Source organism: Coccomyxa subellipsoidea, assembly GCF_000258705.1.
Source record: "Coccomyxa subellipsoidea C-169, whole genome shotgun sequence".
Classification (NCBI taxonomy): Eukaryota; Viridiplantae; Chlorophyta; class Trebouxiophyceae; family Coccomyxaceae; genus Coccomyxa; species Coccomyxa subellipsoidea.
This window is the reverse complement of record NW_005178042.1, coordinates 2,505,456-2,526,435: the sequence shown is the minus strand read 5'-3', so window position 1 is coordinate 2,526,435 and position 20,980 is coordinate 2,505,456. Positions and strand designations below refer to the sequence as shown.

General features: G+C 53.4%; 6 protein-coding genes across 6 annotated transcripts; 2 read left to right on the top strand and 4 right to left on the bottom strand.

Moving 5' to 3' along the window:
• Positions 1 to 50: 50 nt before the first annotated feature.
• COCSUDRAFT_11312 (hypothetical protein) lies at positions 51 to 1,548 on the bottom strand (the record flags this gene model as incomplete). Its single annotated transcript, XM_005652013.1, has 5 exons — positions 51 to 271; positions 381 to 543; positions 681 to 908; positions 1,070 to 1,239; positions 1,374 to 1,548. 5 exons carry the CDS (start codon positions 1,546 to 1,548, stop codon positions 51 to 53), a joined length of 957 nt encoding a protein of 318 aa, XP_005652070.1.
• Positions 1,549 to 2,728: 1,180 nt separating this feature from the next.
• Positions 2,729 to 5,840, top strand: COCSUDRAFT_64273 (hypothetical protein; the record flags this gene model as incomplete). The annotated part of the gene is made up of 7 exons (XM_005652012.1): positions 2,729 to 2,734; positions 3,157 to 3,303; positions 3,411 to 3,533; positions 3,736 to 4,177; positions 4,281 to 4,582; positions 4,836 to 4,984; positions 5,123 to 5,840. The coding sequence occupies 7 exons, from the start codon at positions 2,729 to 2,731 to the stop codon at positions 5,247 to 5,249; spliced, it is 1,296 nt and encodes a 431-aa protein (XP_005652069.1). The 3' UTR covers positions 5,250 to 5,840.
• A 437-nt stretch (positions 5,841 to 6,277) lies between these two features.
• COCSUDRAFT_21435 (hypothetical protein) lies at positions 6,278 to 7,771 on the bottom strand. Its single transcript, XM_005652011.1, has 4 exons — positions 7,659 to 7,771; positions 7,423 to 7,504; positions 7,039 to 7,266; positions 6,278 to 6,803 (listed from the first exon to the last, which is right to left on the bottom strand). Exons 1-4 carry the CDS (start codon positions 7,735 to 7,737, stop codon positions 6,662 to 6,664), a joined length of 531 nt encoding a protein of 176 aa, XP_005652068.1. The 5' UTR covers positions 7,738 to 7,771; the 3' UTR covers positions 6,278 to 6,661.
• Positions 7,772 to 7,947: 176 nt separating this feature from the next.
• On the top strand, positions 7,948 to 9,987 carry COCSUDRAFT_64271 (hypothetical protein; the record flags this gene model as incomplete). Its single annotated transcript, XM_005652010.1, has 9 exons — positions 7,948 to 8,217; positions 8,307 to 8,390; positions 8,518 to 8,665; positions 8,780 to 8,914; positions 9,011 to 9,096; positions 9,219 to 9,332; positions 9,438 to 9,489; positions 9,622 to 9,753; positions 9,979 to 9,987. The coding sequence occupies exons 1-9, from the start codon at positions 8,090 to 8,092 to the stop codon at positions 9,985 to 9,987; spliced, it is 888 nt and encodes a 295-aa protein (XP_005652067.1). The 5' UTR covers positions 7,948 to 8,089.
• A 125-nt stretch (positions 9,988 to 10,112) lies between these two features.
• On the bottom strand, positions 10,113 to 16,551 carry COCSUDRAFT_11483 (prokaryotic type I DNA topoisomerase; the record flags this gene model as incomplete). Its single annotated transcript, XM_005652009.1, has 16 exons — positions 10,113 to 10,192; positions 10,329 to 10,445; positions 10,601 to 10,861; positions 11,482 to 11,660; positions 11,785 to 12,079; positions 12,359 to 12,477; positions 12,715 to 12,944; positions 13,430 to 13,554; positions 13,858 to 14,149; positions 14,500 to 14,691; positions 14,932 to 15,103; positions 15,243 to 15,346; positions 15,512 to 15,715; positions 15,800 to 15,904; positions 16,045 to 16,225; positions 16,448 to 16,551. The coding sequence occupies 16 exons, from the start codon at positions 16,549 to 16,551 to the stop codon at positions 10,113 to 10,115; spliced, it is 2,760 nt and encodes a 919-aa protein (XP_005652066.1).
• A 488-nt stretch (positions 16,552 to 17,039) lies between these two features.
• Positions 17,040 to 20,520, bottom strand: COCSUDRAFT_83458 (hypothetical protein; the record flags this gene model as incomplete). The annotated part of the gene is made up of 10 exons (XM_005652325.1): positions 17,040 to 17,270; positions 17,601 to 17,822; positions 18,056 to 18,255; positions 18,378 to 18,457; positions 18,640 to 18,798; positions 19,001 to 19,245; positions 19,473 to 19,602; positions 19,798 to 20,017; positions 20,136 to 20,273; positions 20,358 to 20,520. 10 exons carry the CDS (start codon positions 20,518 to 20,520, stop codon positions 17,040 to 17,042), a joined length of 1,788 nt encoding a protein of 595 aa, XP_005652382.1.
• Positions 20,521 to 20,980: the final 460 nt, after the last annotated feature.

Here is a 20,980-nt window from a genome sequence, read left to right as displayed (position 1 = left end):
TCGCCCAAAGGTATCTCTGCTGATATGCTCACACAAAAATTGAGGCCTGTTCAAAATAGCCGAAGAGCTGCGTAAGCGCACAGCAGAGAGCAAGTGGTAGCGGACACCAGGTTCACTCCATTGTTTGTGAGGAGTGGGAAGCCGCTGATGTGGACTACATCACTGCCGACACTGCTGGTGATCTTTCCCGTCTTTCGGTTGAACCCTGTGAATTGCACCGTGGCTCCAAGAATGGAGTCGATCACAGAGCCAACAGTTCCCGCCACCAGACCTGGATTAAAACACTTAGCTTAAATAGACACTCCTTCATACCAGAACAGATCATACATCGAGCAATGACAAGATGGCAATAAATTGTTGATTAACCGTAATGCACTCACCCAAAAGAATGAGCACCCACTGCTGTGCTGCAGCTGCATACATTGCATCATTCCCTCGAATGCCTGGAGAAATGATGCTGCCACAGTAGAACACCAACCCCATGAAAAGACCTCCTGCGGCGCTTGCAGCAACTCCCAGAAGTGTGACTCCCCCATTTGTGCCCTGCAAGCGCGTATCACTCCTGTTTGATGAGGGGATTGATGATATGACAGCATTGAAGCCAAATTCACCCCTTGCCAGGCTGGTCCATACAAGTGTGGCGCCGGCAAGCAAAGCTCTTGAGGATGTGAAATGCCAACCTTCCGCACAGGTCGAAGAGATGTGATGAGACGGGGCTCTGCTTCACTCAGCTGGCCAACCTCGGAGGCCCAAGTGTCGCCACAACAGCATGAATAATATCCCAGGAACGCCCCTGCTGCCGCTGTGTACAAGCGCCTTCCTGACACTGAGAGGGGCAGGTCTGTTAAGCCGCTCAAGTATCCCATGAGCGCTGCCAGCAAAGCCGGAACGAAGGCGTTGCAGAAAACCTGCAAGTGGGAAGATCCTCAATACCAAAACAATTTTCATAACACACTTTTGCATCCTGATCAGTGTATGCAACTGTGATCGATGCACTGTAATCGAATTTATACTGCCTGGAGCGAGCGAAGAGCGCTTGATGACAAAAGAGAAGCTTGTAGACCAATACCTGCACCCAATTGCGTTGGCCTCCCTTCTTAAAGCCATCATCAACCTCCTTCAAGCCTTCTTTCAGTGTTGTAAGCTTTGATGATGACAGGTAGAAGGCCAGGAGAGTCATGCCCGCCCGCAAACTTGGCCCCAATGTGGTACTTCCAACAAATATGGCTGCCAAGGCACCTGGAGCCCATCAAGAATTAACCAATGTCATTATCAATGTGCATGTACGACAATGTGACAGGTCTGGCATGGACAATGGGAGAAAAACAAGATCATAATGTTCTGCCTCACAATGCTGTTACTTGGGAGAGCACCTGAGGCTGACAGCGAGCCCTTCCGGTATCCAATTGCCCCCAGGGCCGATCCCACAGCAAGTGCGGAGAGGACCTGTATGACATTGCCGCATGCATGCGCATATACTGCTGCACCAAGGATGGCTGTCAACCGTGCGCCAGCGAGCACCGACCGCAGCCACTCCGGCACCTGCATGTCCATCAGACACCAGCTGTGCTGTCATACATTTGTAAGGCCGTTAGCTTGACCTTCAATAGGGAGAAATTAGGAAGGCTGTTTGTCATGTAGTACTTGGATCACGGGATAGATTGACCATGCACATGTGCTGTCACAGACCTGTCTCCTGGGTCGTGCACTGGGAAGGTTTGGGATGTCCTCCAGCTTGTCTTGTGCAATCTTGAGTGCTTCCTCGACCTGACGCAAAGCTTCAGCTACCTCTTTATCCTTCTCAGCTTCAGTCTTTCCCTGTGACTGCACCCCTGTTGATTTTATCTCTTGTGATGGTATTCTCTGGCCCGATGGCACCTGCCAGCTGCTCAACGCAGCTTGTATCTCTGAATATGCTGCGTCTTTCGGATACTCGGTCTCTAACGATTCATCCCTATCAGAGATTTTGCGGCACTGACGCCTCTTCTGATCCTGAATTCTGGATCGACGGTCTTGTAACCCAGGCGAGTGCTTGAAAGCCCCCTTTGAGCACCAATGCACTCCTGATATATTACTGCATGTTCTCATTGGAGGTTTACAAGAATATATTCCTTGCGCGCACCTCGTTGAGCAAAACAGCCATGACTAGTAAAGCTGTCAAGAGCGTACTGCAACTTACTTCTTCACGGCAGATGCCCGAGGAATAAAAACCGGATACCAGATCAGTGTTACTCTTCTCTTCTATTGGGGGTAAATCCCGGTGCTGCCATGCATGATCAAACTTTAAAAGGCAATGAACTTTGGGCGAAAGCCAATCTTGGCACCCTCAGCGTTGTTTCGTGCTCAACAGCTGTGCTCGCCAATGCGGCTCATTCGTCAGCTCCATGATACACAAAACTTCGTGCATTGCATTGCAATTGGCTTGCAGCGGCAGCATGGCAAGCTGCACGCCTTGACAAGGGAGAGGATCGGCCTCCTTAGATGAGCATAGTGCCCTGTGCTGGGTGTCTTGGATGAGGAGCGGGGTCTGAAAATGGGACAAGCAATCACGAAGTGCATCCATCCTGCTGCCGCAGAAGATAACCCTCAAGGGATCGACCCATCTCACCTGAAGCCAAGAGGTCTATATCCAAATCAATCGGCTTACTTCAAGCAGGCGAAAGTGAAAAAGCTCATCCTGCAGGGCAACGTCGCTCCTTGCTTTCCCGCTTCTGATGAGGATCCAGAGATGGAGGTGCGCACCTATTTCAGGAGGAAGTGCCTGTCAAGATGTCCCGGTCCATGCCGAAGGGCGGGCTCCTCACTTCGCTACGTGGCATTGGCTTTCGCTGTAGATTTCTGCTCTTTCGTAGGCAGATCATACTCCCAGAAGGATGCAGGGTAATTGACACCGCTGCTGGACTTTGATATCCTCAGTCCCACACTGATGTGCCAGTCTGCTCGCAGCTCGAGGACTGCAAAGTCTGCCTCCTGTACTACCCTGCTCTCAACCATTGCAAATGCTCCGCGGGACTCTGCACGGAGTGTTACCTTGAGGTTCGTCAGTTTCTCGGAGTAGTCTGCTTGAACCTGTCCAAGGATATGTTGCGTTGCTTGCATGCAAACTTCTTCTTCCCATTCCATGTCGCCCTCTGACATACTGTGCCTCGTGTGCAGTTGACCAAGCATAAAGGCGATCCTCCTTGCCCAGGCTGCCAGTATGCTCTTGCAACAACTTACACCGGTCCCCGGTCTGATTTGGACAAGGAGATTGCCAAACAGGCGAGAATAGCATCAGAGGAAGCTGCCACTCGGGCACGGAAGGTAGAAGATGCATACTTTGACAATCTCCACTAAGTTTGTTGTCTCTGGGTGTGACACCTGCAAAGCCTTTCATTGTGATGCCAAATAGACATCTTTGCTGTCCGCAGGTTGAGAAAGAGCAGTTTGAGCAGGCACAGCGTCATTCTCGCGATGCCCAGCCCAGCACATCTGCACCTGCTCCTGTGCCAGATGAGGCAGTGGCCACCATCATGGAGCATCTGAGTCGAGAGGTGCTGCATCTACTGGCCATGTGCTTGATGCAAGGGCAGCCTTTGGCAATTTGTTGGCAAGGCCATGATGTAGCACGATACCATCTGAATGCAAGCAATGACTCATCATGCTGTAGGATCTGATCATGCTGTCATTCCAAATGCATTCCAGTATCATCATTTGCCGAATTGGTGTCAGTAGCATGTCATGGTGTGAGTACAGGGGGTGTTTGGGCCGCTGCCCCCGCCTCAGCCTCTGCCGCCTGCTCATGATGGAGACATCCCTAGCAGCAGCGGGCCAAGTGTGAATGTCCATGCATCAAGCGGAACTTCGCCCCCACGGCAGTCAGGACAGCCCAACTATGGCAGCTTTGAGACAAAGGGGGGAGATGCAGCAATGGGCCACGGCAGCCCACTCCCTCCCCCCGCCGCACCAATCATCAACATGGTAGTGTGCAGATACAACAGGCCCCTGCCGCCCCTCTTTGCCATGCTGGCCACATTCTCAGGCTCAGATGTCCCAGTCAGTGAGCAGTCAGACACAGCAGTGCATGCCAGCGGTTCAGTACAGATCCCACATGAGCATGCCAGCAGCACAGTGGAGTCTTCAGGAGCAGAGAGCATGTCAATGAGCCAAGACATTGGCGAGGCACCCAGCACACCAGGTGTGTCCAATGAAGGAGCTGGCATCTTGTCTACAGCCTTAAATACATGCAGATCCTAATCCTGACTAAATTGCATCTAACAATCTTCATGTGTCTTGCACAGATCCCAGCACTGAGGGAAGGTCACAGGATGCGGATATGGCAGTTGAGCAGAACCGCATGGATACCTCACAGCAGCAGAGCAGCAGTGAAGAGATGGAGCACAAAGCAGAGTCTGCAGATGACATTCCCAATGCGACGCCGCTCCACTTCGGCTTCAATGAGCCAGTCCTGATGCTGAATCCCGATGGCTCAAAGCTGTTCGTTCTGCTGAAGGATGAGCTGGCTGCAAAAGAACTGGAAATCCAGAAGCGCAAAGAAGAAACAGCTGCTGCCATTGCTGCTGCCAAAGCTGCGACCTACTGGGTACCCCTCTTGCCATCTTCCTCATTATTAAATTGAAGCACCTGCTCCTCTTTCTTATTGCGATCTAGGATTAATAGCCATGTCCAGTAAATACTGCCTTGCTGCAACTCTTATATGGGCTTCAAATAGCATGCATGTGCTGCTGCGAAGTGGACGGCATTGCTTCAAAGTTCATGCTGCATGCATTGTCATAGGAAGTTTGTGTGCATGTTGCATGCATGATACAACTGATGGATATAATCTGATGTTGCAGGCACCTTCTGATGACCATGATGCAGCAGTCATGGCTGCCATTGAGCAAGAGGATGCAGCTGTGCGCGAGAGGATTGCAAGGCAGGAGCCTGTCACAGATGCAACTGGCACCAGCACTTTCTCTCACCCTGCCGAGGCCTCCTCTTCCAGGTGCATGTGTGCTGCATGACTCCTGCCTCCTGCCTAGGATTGGATTTTTCCCCCAGGCATTTGCAGATGTCCAATGAAGAAGCAATTATGCAATGTTGGATTCATGACCGAGGGCATGTCCTTGGGCTTCTGTTGCAGGCAGCGGACGCCTGCTGCAGATGACAGCTTTCAGGCGCGGTGCCGTGCAGCAGACGAAGCCCTGACAGCCATCATCAACCGCAGAGATGCCGAAGCTGCTGCTCATGCAGCTGCTGGCCGGCCCTAAAAGTCCAGTGTGCAGCATGTCCAATGGCAGTAGAGCCTCAATACACGGAACAGAAGAGTCTCATGAACGTCTGAATTTGCTGATGAAGTGAATGCAAAATGCATGCCGGAAACCAGTGTACTGCACATGTGCCATCGAGCATGGAACTCACAGATCATGCGCACTTGAGACCAGACCAGAGAAGGGGCTCAAGATGTATGAGGCCCCATGGCCAAGAGCAATCATCCAGCCCAGATGGGATATTGTAGAGATCTTTAATTTTATCTTCTGAAGTACACCTTGAGCATTGCCTGTCACAGCTTGAGCAGAATGACTGTCATGTACAGCATTGTTCTAGTGTGAAGGTATTGCTGTGTTCTTTTTCTGATATTCAGAGAGGAGGAAAGGCTTATTTAAGGGTGCGCGCTCTGACAGACCTTCTGGAGGTGTTTTTGGAGTTTTTGTTTAGTGTGAGGATTTTTTTATTCCTGTGAGTGTGGTTCTGTGCTGCGCTCTGCAGCTGCCTAGTACAGGGTAAGGATGCCTGGTCTTTGGTATGGCTGTCAATCATTGGCAATGTAGGAGTGTTCATGTAAATTTGTATTTTTGTGTATTGGCTTTAGTTCCCTGCGTCAGGATGTCAGAGCACCTTCAGGATCTCCACAGGGTCATTTGTCTTGATGCATTCAATGTGATGGCAGCGTCAAAATTTTCACAGTTGGCGTGGGATGTGCAAGGAATTAAGGATGGCTTCAATGTGTCCTATCAGGATCAGTACATTATAAGATCTGCTCAGTCTGGTCAAGACACGCGAAGCGTCTCCTGCAGACACCCGGACAAAGACGTGCGAGAATGTTATCACTGGCAGAGTGTGGCACCAGTAGCCACAGCCAATTCTTTGGCAGCATCTTAGGAGGCCCTGCATGGTGCACCCATTTGCACTGCTGACGAAAGACTGGCGCACTCTCCTGCACCAGTTATCCAGGGGCTTGCAGCATATTGCGGTGAAATCAAAGCTAAATTTTGCCAGATCCATGGACACACACAGTGCTATAAAGCAGTGCAAACAAAATTGCACGTATGTTCTGTTACATGCCTGACAACCAACACAAAATGGCTTGAGTAACTTTAAAAGCGGTTAGTCAAAAGTCAGCCATGCCTTTAGTTCTCTTCCAAGGAAGCTAACATAACATTCGTCCCCAAGACTTTGCAGGTAAAATTGTACACCTGATCACAAGCAAATCTGATTTACTTGCCCAGCCGGGCTAGTGAGAGGACCCATCAAGCACTTTCTGCTGATTTGTGTGTTTGGTTTTTCAGCTGCAGTCTCTGCAGCGATGTGTAGCCTTGCACCCCCATCAGATTGAAAAGGATACTCTCATTGCACATTTGTAATCACAATTGAGCATTGGCTGAGTGCGTGGGCTCCCAACTCATACCATGGCCTGCTCCACGGCCGCAGCACCCATGACCTCAACCTCTGACCCCTCTGACAGCTTCACAATCACTCCTCTGGCTGCCTGCACCTTGAGAGGCCTGATGCTGAGCTCACGCAGCAGCTGCTCATACTTGGGCCTGCATGCAGAGAAATAACACGTTCAGGCTTGGCAGGACTCCCTCATGGCCAGTAATCCATGTGCTCATTCTCCATTATACCTCGTGACCTTAATTTTAGCTAATTCTATAGATGCATGCAGGCCAACACTGGGCTGCAGGTGAAGGCAAGCAGAAGAACATTTATGCGTTGCAGGACTGACAGCCAGCATTACGCTTTATTAATGCTAATAAGCAGTAAGATCTTGGCGCGCACCTGTTGTGCTTGTACAGGTATGTGAGCAACCTGCGGCGCTGTCCTAGAAGGATGACAAGGCCACGCGTGGATGCATAGTCCTTGCGGTGGGTCTGCAGGTGTTCTGTGAGCTGCAATACGCGCGCAGAGATGCGTGCTATTTGAATCTCTGTGGAACCCACGTCTGCTTCGTGCCGCTTAAATTGGTCAACCTTGCTCAGATCTGTGCCCTTCCCTCTGTATCGAGCCCTGCATTGTTCAATGCAGAAAGTTCAACTTAAAATGCGGTATTACCAGCACTGGCTGAGGAAGCGCCTCAACAAGGGCTGAGCAAAGGAATAGTGGATTCCACATAGGTATGCATAGCCTTGTGCACGTATAGTCGAATAACATAAGAAGACTTACTCAATTGCGAGAACCGCTGTCCTTAGAGGAGATCCAGACACTCTGCTGAGCGGTGCTGAGACTGCTGCTCCTTGAAGGAAACCTGCAGTAGAAACAGATTCTGTCATGCTGGCGGAAGACAGAGTATTGACCACATGTTTGGTACTTCACAGACTCTGCGAAAGTACAAACCCAGCAGACCGTGCAGGGCACATCGCAAATTTCCAAAAAGGCGATCTGGAGACCAGGGAACTGACCACGCCTCGACGCAGAAGTGGAGGGTGGACATCTGCAGGATGCCAGGCTCTGAGGCACATTGCACATTACTTGGGCCATGTTGATGCAAGACACGCAGGATCCACCCTTCCTGTGAACCTCTTGGAGTTCTCCTGCGGCTCTTGTTTCTTCGCAGATAAGTTCTAGATGTAAGACACCCTCTCAGAAAGGGTGTCAAAGGAGTACCCTATCTGATGATGTGGCACAGCATGTGAGCATGTGGGTACAAATGGTGTTCGGAACAACAAGTGAATTGTACCCGAATAGAAGCTTGTCGTTGTTTGTCGACATCGTTGAGGGATTCTTGCTACTGAGGCTCTCAGGCGTAGAAGACAGTGTCAAATGATTGGGAGGTCAAGTGTGGAAGGCCTCTAGCAATGCCAACAGTCTGTTGTAAAACGTCCATCTAGGGATGGGAGGCAAAAGAAAAGTACAGGAAGTTGATAATGCTGGGGAGGGTGATCTGGATCATGAGGAGGAAGACGAGTTTCAGAGAGATGCTGAGGGATTATCTTTCTACGAGCGACAAAGACTGGAGCTGTATGTAGCTGTCAAATGCTTTGGATCCTTCTTCCGATGATGCACTATCAAGCAGAACAAACAGTACATGATTGCTGGCTGACATGCAGGATCGAGAGAAACAGACAACGCATGATAGCCTTTGGGATCCCTGCTGCGGTTTTAGCTCTTGAGAATCTCGCTCCAGCAGCCAAGTACGACCCTGTTACTGTATGTGATACGAGAGGGAATTGTCTGCGTCGTGATAGTCTGTCCTTACGAGATGTCTATCCTGGTCGTGCTGGTGGGTGCCCATCAACCTTGACTGTGCTGCTTTTGCAGACCCAAGCCTCCCAGGAGGAAGAAAGCGCACAAGGAGCCTCGTGCGCCCACGAGGCAATCATCACGCTTGCGGGGTGAGGAAGCCCATGGCACTGCCAGCGAACTGGCTCTGTTCGTCGTCAATGATGAGTGCCCCCGCTGCAGCAAGGTGCGGCCGTGTCACACAATTCTGCGCTCTTTGTCAAGATGACCCTTGAAGTGCAACGTCAGATCACAGGGACAAAGAACCAAGCCAAAGTGCTGCTGTCATGAACATGCGCAGGTTCTGACCAAAGGGCACAAGCAGCATCTGGAGCACTGCACAGGGAAACCTCCACGCCCCGCCAAATATGATGAAAGTGACGATGAGGATGTTGCAGAAGATGAGGAGGAGCTGGCAGAGGTGGAAGTCAGCAAGGTGCTGTTTTACTGTACCCTGCCGTTACATGCAAATCCTCGAGGAGTCTTCTGTTCAGGCGCGTGTTTGGGATTCAAAGGGCTGCCTGTATTGCAGGAGGCTGAAAGGATACAGCGGTTGGACGACAAGTTGAAGTCCCTCCAGATGAACGGGCTCATTGAGCTCACTGACAAAGCTGCAAAGTATTCAGTCTCACTCTTCTGCCTATTCAACTACACGATTTCACTGCGTGCATGCATGTCTGCCACAGCCATGGACATCTCAGCTTTATTGTCGATCTAAGATATTGCCTCTCGTGTTGCAGATTTGTGGTTCTGGGGTCCACCAAAAAGCATTACACTGTCACTCTGTCAGACGACAGGCACGCATGCCAATGTGTCGATTCCCGCATCCGCAAGCACGAGTGCAAGCACATACGGTGCGCCCTGGAGCCCGATGTTCCATCCGTTGCTTTTTTTGTCAGTGTTGTGTGCTCTGAGAGGGTAACTCGTGTGTTGACATCATTATTGTTGGTATGCTACAGGCTCGTGCTCACACAGCTTGACATTGCCGACAACCCCAGCAAATGGCATGAGGTGACGGTCCCCTTTTGTCACATTACACTGTCCGCTCGGTCTTGTGTGCCTTTGCGAAGAGCTTATCATGCCTTCTGCTGTGGCATCCTGTTACTCATGCAGTACTGACATGCTGTTGCACTGGGTGAGCAGGCTGTAGAAGCGAAGGTGGGACAAGTGCTGCAAAATGATGGAGCCTCTGATGGGGCCCTTGCAGCAAGCCCCACACAGCCGAAATCCAAGAAGTCTGTGAAGCACAAAGAGCCTCCACAGCAGGAGCAGGAGGTGCCTTATAAGTCAAAACTACCCCGCCGGGGAATTGCGCCGAAGGTGCACATAAGAAGACTGCCTGAGAGCATGCAGCACACTTGAGCTTTATGCCATCGTGCGTGCATAGTATACTTTGGGATCCTGCAGCGCTGTGCCATATACCTTGTATAAGATTTTAGCCCTATTTTTTAAATAGTAGCAGTCCAGATTTACTGCGGTATGTAGCTCATTTTGAAACAGATAACTTAACAGCAACGTTGCTTTGACTTAATCTGTTGGGCAATTTGAAGTCTGCATCGTAAAATACTGGTGTACACGTACTTCTCGCACTCTAGAGATCTCGTTTGCTCTCACACATTGCTGGCACTTCCTTGTCAGTTTGGGCAAGCATTTGCCCAATGACCTCTCTGCCCACACTTGTAGCATGATCCCTCATTTGCATCCAGGGGCAGCCCTGCACAATTGTACAACATCGCTCACATTCAGACCTGTTCCTCAGCGATTATTCACTTGCTGCACAGACTGCTCAGAAAGCCCAGTCCTTGATTTATGGAATTAAGCAGGAGAGAACGGGCGCATGTGGGTCTGACCTGTGGCAGCATCTACGAGTCTGCCGCCCGCATTGCCCCTGCCGCCATGCTGCTGCCGGCCTGCGCCCCTTGGCCCATGCCCTCTGTTCCCTCCCCTGCCCCTTGGCTCTGTCCGACCTCCCTGCATTCGCAAACCCTGCTGGTGTCAGGTCACGCAGAGCTGCGATAAGCAGCACCTGACCAATGGAGCCAGGCTGCAGAGCGCTGGGCCTGCATTTGCGGCGATGCATAGATGCTGCGATTTTAGAGAACCACAGCGAGGGACGCGAGACGTGCCCGTGAAGCCCCCAGGGGCTGCCCATTCCACTCATCCTCCCACATGAAGTCGAGGCACTCCTGGGCCTCGCTGGGGTGCGCACACTTGAAGAAAGTGCGGCCGGGGTTGGCGGCTGAATTGGAGGTCTTGACCAGGCACGGCTGCCCGTGGCGGGGACATACCGGTGGCCCTCGCGCCATTCCCCCCTGCCGACCCCCTCGCCCCCTGAGCAATTCCACACACCGTGTCAACACTGAGGCTCTCGCTTCACATCTCCCTTCTGTTCGGTGGCTTGCAAAGGTCCAGCACCTCATGAAGACCGGCATGGCCAAGACAGCATTGCATCCTGTCCCAGCCAGAATTCTAGGCACAACATGCCACCACACTCGCAGATACTCAGCAAGCATCCTGCACTCTACGGCAACAAGCTCTTCCACAGAGAGAGAACCAGGCACATTTGTCTGTAGCTCTGTGCAGCGTCGCAACTCGCACCTAGGCGCCGTGCGGCCCCGGCCTCGAGCTCTGCCGTGCTCCTCCTCGTCGTCGCTGTCCCTCTGCCTGCGCTGCCCGCGCCCGGCCTGGCCGCCCCTGCCAGTCGCTCTCGCAGCGCCCCTCGGCGACCCTCTCGGTGGTGCACCCCTCCCCCGGCCCCTGGCGCCCCCCAATCCCCCTCTCCCTGCACCACAGGTCTCCAATCAGCCAGTAATGCATGCAGACCCGGCCTCAAGCCTATCCTTCTCTTCCTTTCCTTACACTAACAAATGCTTCTCTCTCCATGGATGGCCCATGACCACACCTCAACATCCTGTGCCATGACAATTTCTACCCGCCAGCTCATAAACAGAGATTGCAGGCACAAGGTGTGGATGTAGGTTTTATGAGCTGGTGGGTTCTGACCTGCAGGTCCCCTGCCCCTGCCCCTGGCCTGGCCGCCGCCGCCGCGGGCTTGGTTGTTCCTTTGGCCGGCCGGCCGAGCTGTGCCGCACGCCTCACACAGGTCCTTGAAGCGCTGGTCGCACAGCACACACGCCACCATGTCCGCCTCGAAGCCCGGCGGTATGGCCGCTCGTCGTAGCCTGCCGACCACCGTTGCTCAGCACCATCACACCCTGACAAGCTCCTTAATCTTCTGCCAGCAGGTACCGTAAGATGTTGCTGCCAGATAAGCTGGCCATCTTAAATAGAGGCCAAGGGTGGCACCTGAAAGAGATCTTGCGCAGGCCGCCTCTGTCGAGCTGGCAGGTGGCACACGGCTGGTCGCTGATGTCAGCGGCAAGCGTGGGCCGAGGGAAATACACCCTCTGCCGGCACAGCGGCGCTCCGGAGCAGGCGACAAAGGGCGTTCCCTCTGCCGGTTGGCACAGCATGAGGTTGAGGCCGCACGACGCGCATGCGCCAATCGGGTCCCCGGGCGGCAGCGCGCCGCCAGCCTCGCCGGGGCCGCCGCCTCCGGCGCGCGGGCCGAAGAAGCGGCCAACCTCCTCCAACATCATTGCTGCGCAGACAAAGGTTTGCTCAGGACTGTGCATGCGGCTTTCAGTGCAATTTTCTCCTTCAATGGTCTCAAATTTACAATCTCGTCTCCTTGGAGGTCGCCGTCCATGGGCTGATGTGAACAATTTTATGAAAAATGTGGGCAACAACCGACCAACATGCCAAGTGGGCTGCTGAGTTGCCTATGCTGCCCAACATCCATTGGCCGAGCAGCGTCAGCTATCTAAATATTCCAAGTCGAGCAATGTGCTCACTGGCCAGAGGCTGCTCAAGCACTCACCCTGCTTCCCGGCTGCAGCGATGTAGTCCCCTCGGAAGTGCTGCACTGCCTCGTCCAGCACCTCCTGCTTGGGCCGCAGCCCCCGAGCCACCTCCGTGATGTTGTGTTCAATCGCGCCGCTGCACACAAATCACACCTCAATTCCCTTCGACCCTCTCGCACCCATCACCGCCACATCCACTTTCCACAAGTGACAACGAACAAGATGACAAACGCGTCGTGTTCAATTCTTACAGTGGCATAGAAATGCTGTGCGCAGAGGAGTTGCTGTGCGCAGAGACATCGTGGCGAAAAAGCTTGTTTCAGTGATCAGCTCAAAGTCTCTAGAGAAAAATGGCGGTGGCAGTGTGGCGCACCGCAGGGTGGGCTGCCACAGGTTGGAGAGGCCCATCTTGTGGTAGGAGGCGACCAGGGCCTCGCCCAGGGCTGTGGGCGAGAACAGCTGTGCCGCGTCTTTGAGCGCATAGCCGCGGTCGAGCTGCTTCTGGATGTGGTCCGCCACCGTCGCGTCCGTGCCGATGCCGTGCCGCTCCATGGCCGATATCAGATCGCGCTCCGACATCTTCGGCGGCGGCTGCGTCATCCCCTGTTCACCCAAAGCTGCCACTGAACGCTCGCTCTTCCGCGTGTCATTCCCCTGATTCAAGGCTGCATGTGGCACTTTTCCAATAGGGCAGCTGAGCTTCAGGACACAAGACCCACTGCTCGAAGCATGACACTGGGAAAGGGATGAGGAGCAGAGTAGCGGCTGCGTCTGGCCTTGCACATTGGTACCAGCCGACACTCGATGCTCGCTCTCTCGTGTTGCATCTCCCTTGTTCAAGGCTGCGCATTGCGCTTTCCCAACGGTACAGCTGGTGATCAGTCAACCTACATGACCTCATGCAAAAGAGCATGATGCTGGGAGAGGGATGAGGAGCAGGAGGCCTTCAGAGCAGCATGACATGTTTTCATGTGTTCATGCATGTCTTGACTTCTTCGCATGCTTCCCAGCCAACTTAGGACATGTCAATTCAAAGTTGCATTTCCCTGATTCGCATGCATGCAATGCGAGGTGAGGGAGGATCCTACATCTTTTAGCAGGAGCTCTGTGGGCATGAAGGTCTGGTTGACGGCGAAGACGGGCAGGTTGTCATTGCCGCCCCAGCGCGCCCACGGGAACACCTCCATCCAGTTGCGCTCCTTCACCATCAGCCCTGCGCAGCATGCATTGCTGAGCGCAGGCCCGTGCACCAAAATGCCCTGCAGCTGACATGTGCAGCCCCGGTCATGGCTGATTTGATGGCCTGCCAGAGGCCTGAACACACTTGCAGGAAGCTACTTATTGTCCGGGCATGCTGCCCATCCTATTCAACATGTGGGACACAATCTGCACCTCTCTATGCCAGAGATCATCTGGTACTGGGAAACCTCAGCATAATTATGCATGAAACTGCCTGCTCCCCCAAACAGTCCCAATGGAAGTGCGGAGATCGATGGAGGCAGCATGGGCGGCTCACCGGTGGTGCGGAAGGTCTCCGCAGCAATGGTCACCTCGACCTGCGTCTCAAAGCCAACGGCGGGCTTGGAGCAGGAGGCAAGGAAGCTGCGCACGATGAACTCGTACAGGCGGCGCTTGTTGGGGTCCCAGCCCTGGTTGGCGTCGGGGGCGGACCATCGAGTTGGGTGGATCGGCGGGTGGGCGTGGTCATCGTGGCCTCCCCCCCGCGGCGCCGCCCACATCTCCCCGCTGTCTATGCGCTGCGCATGCTGCCCCCAGCGTGCGTCGTTCACATGCTCCCGCACCAGCGCCTGGTTTGGCATTCCAAACTCTGTATTAGCAAGGGGAGTATAAAGAGGAATGAAGAGAGGACTTCCTTGGTACTCTCCTTGGTATTAGTACCTTCTCATGGGCATGCATGAAGGTCTGTGTGCCAACATGCAGCCATGCATGCATGGGGTTCTGGTAGCCAATATGGTGCGGTCATGTCTTGACCTCCCACCCTCACTTGGTAGTCTCAATCTACTCTCCTGACTCGCATGCTGCTGCCATGCAAGCAGCCTTCGCACCTGATCGCAGACGCAGAGGCATGGCTGCACAAGCAGATGTGTGGGGATGCAGGGGCGTGTGGCTGAGGATGCTTAAGGGGGATGAGGCCCACCTTGAGGTCATAGGCGGGGTCAAAGACGTCGGTTTCAGTGCGCGGGTAGGAGATGAAGCCCTCCTGGTACAGCTCCTCGGCCAGCTTCATCATGCGCTCTCCGGGCAGCCGCAGGTGCGTAATCGCCTCCTTCTGCAGCGACAGCGTCGCCAGCGGCAGCGGCGGCCAGCGCAGCTTCTGCCGAGCGTCCACCTGGTTTGCAGGAGACCCACATTTCAGTATCAGGAGAAACTTTGTATACTGGACCATTTATGGGCTGTATGTGCACTGATAATCCTCAAGTTTGATGAGGGTAACATTTTGGTTACGTCTTGAATGCAAATTTGACACGCATGCAGATACATGAGACATGCATGCAGAAGCATGCATTGCAAGCTTGGTAATAGCTGCGGGGAGCAGCTGCACAGCGAGCATGAGTGCTGATGAGGACACCTTAGTAACGGTGGCAAGTGGCGCATCAACGCAGGTCTCGTACAGGATGGTGGCTATGACATGGTCGTACAGCCGATCCCGCTGCCAGTGCAGAGTGCATGACTGCCCCTCAGGCGCCCTGTACATTGCGTAGATGTACCAGAATGGCTCTGCCACATGCGCCTGGATCTCCCTGCAATCCAAGCTATGCATGTGAGTGTTGGGAAGCTGGCAAGGAATACTTTCCGCTACTCCTGTACTTGAGCTGGACAAGCAAGAATGCTGAAAACTGGATGTATGTAATTGGAGTGATTGGAAGAGGAGGAGGGTACCATTGGCGCTGCACGATGAGGCCCAGGGTGGGGAATTGGCAGGGCCCATAGCTGAAGATGGGCCGCTCATCATGGATGCCGTGCTCCTCCCAGTTGAATTTCTCCTGCAGCAAGCTTCTTTGACATTACTGCTGCATCACTGCTGCCGCATTGTTGTAATTGGACATGCAACGTCCATATGCATGTCTGCGCCTTTGTCCCACGTGCAAATTTGGTTGATGATTTGAAGCACTGAGTAGTGCAGACAGTAGTCACCACAGGATGCTGACCTGCAGCAGGAGGGTCTGGAATCGGGTGAAAGAAGCCCCGATGCGCAAGTCTATTTCCTGCCTCGCATCTACAGCCTTGGATAGGTTCTCATCCGGCACCCCAAGATTCTGCACTGACCGCTCAAGCTCTCTCCTCACAAGCGCAGAGAATTTGGCCCGTTTGATGAGTAGCCGTGGATTGGCCTTTATGCACACATCAATGACCTGTGTCCAGCATTGCTCGTCAAAGAATTGCTCAGGCTTCTCTGCTGTAAAGGGTTGAAAACAGAGACCGTCCATGCATATCACCTCAAATGCAATATTCTCCCCCTCTCGATCACAGTCCAGCCACAATACTAGCCACTGGCACTTCCGGGCCTGTTCCTTCAGATTCCTCTCAACAAGCTTCTTGTCCTGCAGCATCACAAGCTTAATTAAACGGCGCAGTCTTCTCTGCAATGCTACATGGGGTCTTTGCGGGCTGAAGGGCCTTTACATGTGAAGGGCAGCAGAAGCCAGACATCAAGATGTACCAAAGGCACAGCGTCTCATACCTGTGGAACACACTTTAAGACTGGAGCACCGTACAGTTCTAACGGGCTACATGAATGCCACTTTTTGAATGCCTCTGGGAAGTCCAGCTCCATGAGGTGTCCAGCCACCGATGTGAACAGCATCTCGCATGGCATCCCATTGAGGGCGTACGGAAACGAGAACAACGGATTATAGTTCGAGCTGCGGCATGAAAGTTATATCTCAAATTTTTAATGATCACATCCTCAAGGAGAGAGACATCGGAGGTGGAGTAAACGGATTCTGAAGCACTGCAGTGCTCCTGATAGAACAACTCTCATGGCAGAAACATTGCATGTGGCAAACTCTTCTAATATGCATCTCCAAAGCTGCTGCCCTCAAGCATGGAATTTGGATGCTCTAGGTCACTGAAGGGTCTCTCACCAGGTGCTTCCTCGAGTTGCCGAGTTGTTACTGAGGGCAGCTGACACTTGTTTGGCGATGCTGTTCTTCTCAGCAACATTCAGGACTGTTAGCGTCCTTTGCATCCGCTTACAGGGGTAAGGGGAGCCTTGCAGAGCCTTGGAACCACGGCCTTGTAGGGACTGGTGATCTAATGCCCAAGGAAGAATCCAAAGACCTGAGCTTGAAGCTGCCGGGCACGACTCTCCTTCTTTGACGGCAAGTTGATCAATCTTAATTTTAATAGTAATGCATGACGGATTCGATCAAGAAGATGCCCCATTCTGTGTGGGCATGGATGACTCAGCGATTTTACGTGCACGTCATGCATGCATGCAGAATCTGCCTCGAGTTGCACGCAAGCATAGCTATTAAAGGCAAGCAACAAATTGCACAACTCGGCATCTGTCTCAGACGGCCGTGCTCCACAGCTGCAACAGGTGCAATATCAGGACAGCTGCCACCCGCCTACAGTGTAGCAAGACTGCAGTCAACGCTTAATATCGCGCTTGAAGGCACTGATGGCAGCTGCAGGCTCGAGCCACAATATGCACAAAGCAAAGCAACACTGCACTCAGCCCTCGGAATCCCGCTCAAAGGCGCATGTGGCGACCTCCTGCAGGCGCGCGTCAAATAAGTCTCCGCTGCGATCCCGTTCCTCTCCGGCGCCGCCAAAGTCTTCCAGGAAGGCCTCGCGCAGGTCCTGCAGGATGGTCCCTATACCCAGGCCCCCTATGCCGCTGCCCACAATGTCCCCCCTCGATGCGCCCAGCACATGGCTGCCGTCAAAGATGTCCTCCACATCCTGCACATATCACTCCTACAATCATCGCGAGGCAACAGTGGCGTTGCAGTGCCCCGGTGACGCCTAACACATGGCCTGATTGGCACAGGCCAATGCCTGTACTGCTGGATGCATGCCGATGCAGTTGTGCAGGAGCTCATGCGATTGAACTCTGATTACCTAAAGATTCCCATGGAAGCTGTTGCAGCAGGTGTTACTCTGTATGACTCTATAGTTACCCCCCTGGTAGCAGCTGGGAACTGGCATACAAATTTCCTCGTTGCCGTGCCATGCATGAGGGTAGGAATGCTGGGAGTGTTAGAGCACTCCACGGGAATGGGAGAATATCACCCTAGGCGCGACAGCGGCGACAAATGCCTCAAAGACCTCCCGCTCCTCGCGGGGGGCGCGCTCCTCGACCAGGGCATGGAAGCGCGCGGCCAGCGCATGCAGGCAGCGGTCGCGCAGCAGCGTCACGCCGTAGCGGTCCGCCACCAGCAGCATGCGGCACATTTCCTCCAGCTCCGGCGCGCACACAGGCCACTCCGCAACGATTGCCTCCGCCACTTTCCTCTGCTCACCGGCAACAGCGGCATTGTTGCAAATGTCTTATGACTAATTTTTGCAACGCACTTCTTGCAGGTGTTCCACACCTCCGATGGCACTGAACAGTACACATATACAGTGTACAAGTTGGACCAGGTTGGCCGCAATGTGCCAATGAGAACCTCTCAAATCTTGCCCCCGGGTGATGCAAGGGGACCAAGATTGAGGCTCAGTCTGGCTGACAGGAGGACATGAAGCACCTTCATTGGGAAGATGAGGTAGCGGTCAGCTGCATCGAAGAGCTGCTCGGCGCCCTGCTCCTTGTGGAAGTCTTCCGCTAGAGCTCCAAGTGCATCTGTGTAGACATACTCCAGCACTGTGGCCAAGACGGCTGCTGATACATCCGCCACTGGAACTACTGGCAGTGACTGCCCCAATTGGTCGCCTCCATCAGGGTCTCCTGCTTGTGGACCAATGTCATCTTAGCCACCATACCATGTGCAGAGCAGCCAAGGGCGACATGCAAGCTGAAGTTAATTGTGACGAACGATTCCGCAATATTAAAGTGCTCAGCATGCTCACCTGGAATCTGCGAGCTCTGTGACCGCGTCAGCAATGCACTGAAGTAGTCTGAGCGCGCCGACAGTATGCAACGATGGCACCTGTGCAAAAGCATTGCATCTCTTGATACTCCACCTCACTTTCAAGCCATGTTTGCCATGTGAGCATGCTGACATGAGGTGCCTTGCACGATGAGACAATCTGCAGTACAGAAAGCCAGCCCCACCATGCAAATATGCTTGTCGGTCTTATTCAAATACGTCCAGCAGATAGCCTTAGGCACCTGAATAGCTGGTCTTCTGACCGGAGCAGCACGTCTGCAAAGTCTCGGGCCGTCTGCAGGTACTGTGCTGCCTCGAGGTTCATAGATAGGCTTCGCAGCTGGCCCAGCTGAGCAGCCAGACGAGACTCCTCCGACACCGCCCCAGGCTGCAGCACAAACCTGCTCGCACAGGTTCTTTAATTGAGATACCATTGCACTGTCATCGCCTCATGTCCACTGCACCTGGTGCATGCATGGCCTCCAATGCCCACGAATAGGCCCGCAGAGGCCCGTATACATCCTGAGGCAGGAGTGGCCTGAAATGCCGTCAGCATGTCAGCATCGGTATGGCGAGGGTGTGCAGGTGAAGGCCGGCACACACCTGCGAGGGGCTTCATCACGGCGGGTAGACTTGAAGTAGTATTTGAGCGTGCCCTGCTCCTCGGTGATGGCGTGCACCACCGCGCGCAGCTTACACTTCTTGGCCACGCGCAGCACAGCCTCCACGTCCTCCATTGCTACGTCCAGGCGCTCGGTGTACATGAAGGCCAGCACCGCCTTAAGCCCCACAGGCGACAGCTCTGCGTTCCTCAGCTGCACTACCCGATAGCCGCCGCCGTCCGAATCCTGCACTCGCAGAATGCACCGGCAGATTAGGGCATGCATGCACCCCGCTTTGCGCTCCAAGGCTCACGGGATAGACTGAGCATCCACAGGCTCTGTAGGTGTCATCCTCACTGATGAGCGATCACAAACATGCCAGTTCTGGTCGCCAATGAAGACGTTCACATTTTGCTTGCAAAGAACGGAAGAAAAGAGGCATTGCATGTGGCACTAACAGCAGAGACGCCCACCGTTGGCCTCCAATCTGACAACAGCATGCGGCAGAAGAAGGGCGATCGGGCAGCCAGGACGGCCTGGTGCAGAGTGATGCGTTCGCCGGCCACCACAAAAGCAAAGTCGCACCAGGGCGCCTCCTCCCGCCTGTTCAGACATCCCATGGTCTCAGAACCAGATATTGTGTCATTACTTCAATTCAAATGGACTAGTGCTGATGTTGTGCAGCACCGTGCTGAAAAAATCTCTGTTACTCGAATGCCTTGCATGCCTCTACAAGACCACTAGACATGCCCCAACTCGTAGTTCAGGGGGCACCAGGCAGATGGGACATGCGCTGACCTGTTTGTGGAGGCAGGAGCCTCCAGGTCATCACAGAGGGGTGTGAGTGTGCGCAGATCTGCGGCCAGAGGAGCGAGGGGAGGCGGCCGCTGCTCATACTGCCGAAGCAACGACCTGATGAAGGTTGTGAGAGCAGCGTAGTGGCAGCGATCACCATCAAATGTGTACTCATTGCACACCGCGCCAGCTTCCAATAGGTACTCCACGACATCACTGTGCCCTGCGCAGCGGCAAGACATCCGTGCTGCTCACTTCTCCAAGGAGGACGGGAATATTTTTGGGCGTTGCATGTAAGAGGTGCCATGCAAGAGGGCATCACAGGTCGTGGTGAGGGCTACCTGCCAAGCAGGAATAGTACAGGGGCACACTGTCCCATCTGTCACGCTGATTGACGTCCACGCCCTCCTCCTCAAGTAGATGCTTGATTCTGTCCAAGTCACCAACTCTTGCCGCCTGATAGACATCACTTCGAGCCCCTGTCAACCAGACCATGCGTCTTTTAGTACGATATTGAATGAGCAATGCAAATTCTCCTGATTTACAAAATATTTACCGCACACCTGTCTTCTGTGGTCGCACAAAATAAAAAGGATCGAGGTCTTCGTCCTCAGGCGCCGCTAAAGCCTCTTCAAGATGTCCGTCGTGTTCATCAAACATCCAAGAAATGTCATCGACCTCGATCGCATCAGCAGGAGGCTGCTCAGCCCCTTGATCACCGTCCATGCCAAAGATAGAATTGAGCTATCACGCCACACAGCAGCAGTATATGGAAGCGGATCTGACGAAAAGTTTAGCCACGATATTTATGACGTACAGGATCGAGGCTCTGGCTCTCTGCTTTCTGTATTATGAGGTTCTAGATGACGAAGTGGGAATGTTCTCAACAGATCAATGGGCATCGGCCTCTTCCTCGACGCCACCAATACTTCATCTAGACGAGCTGTATTAGAATTATTGTCAGGATCCAATCAGGAGATGAGTGCTGCTGAGAACGACTGTCTGCAATTCATGCTCAATGCTCTACCACTTTCCCAACCCTTGCATGCAAACCGATCGAAGGGATTTGATCAGGGTTAGTGCTCCAACTGGGAATTTCTTTCACCACGACCGCGACACTCAAGCGATTAGAATTGTTTAATACTTGCTTGAGTGCTGTGCTTGCTTTTTTAAGGTTCTCGGCGTA

Bases quoted from the DNA above. Each gene is read 5' to 3' on its own strand.
- COCSUDRAFT_21435 (XM_005652011.1), bottom strand. From the start codon at position 7,737: ATGGCCCAAGTAATGTGCAATGTGCCTCAGAGCCTGGCATCCTGCAGA. The intron at 7,267-7,422 runs GTAAGTCTTCTT...TGAACAATGCAG, and splicing joins ACAGCGGTTCTCGCAATTGA to GGCTCGATACAGAGGGAAGG. The intron at 6,804-7,038 runs GTGCGCGCCAAG...CTCTGCATGCAG, and splicing joins TACCTGTACAAGCACAACAG to GCCCAAGTATGAGCAGCTGC.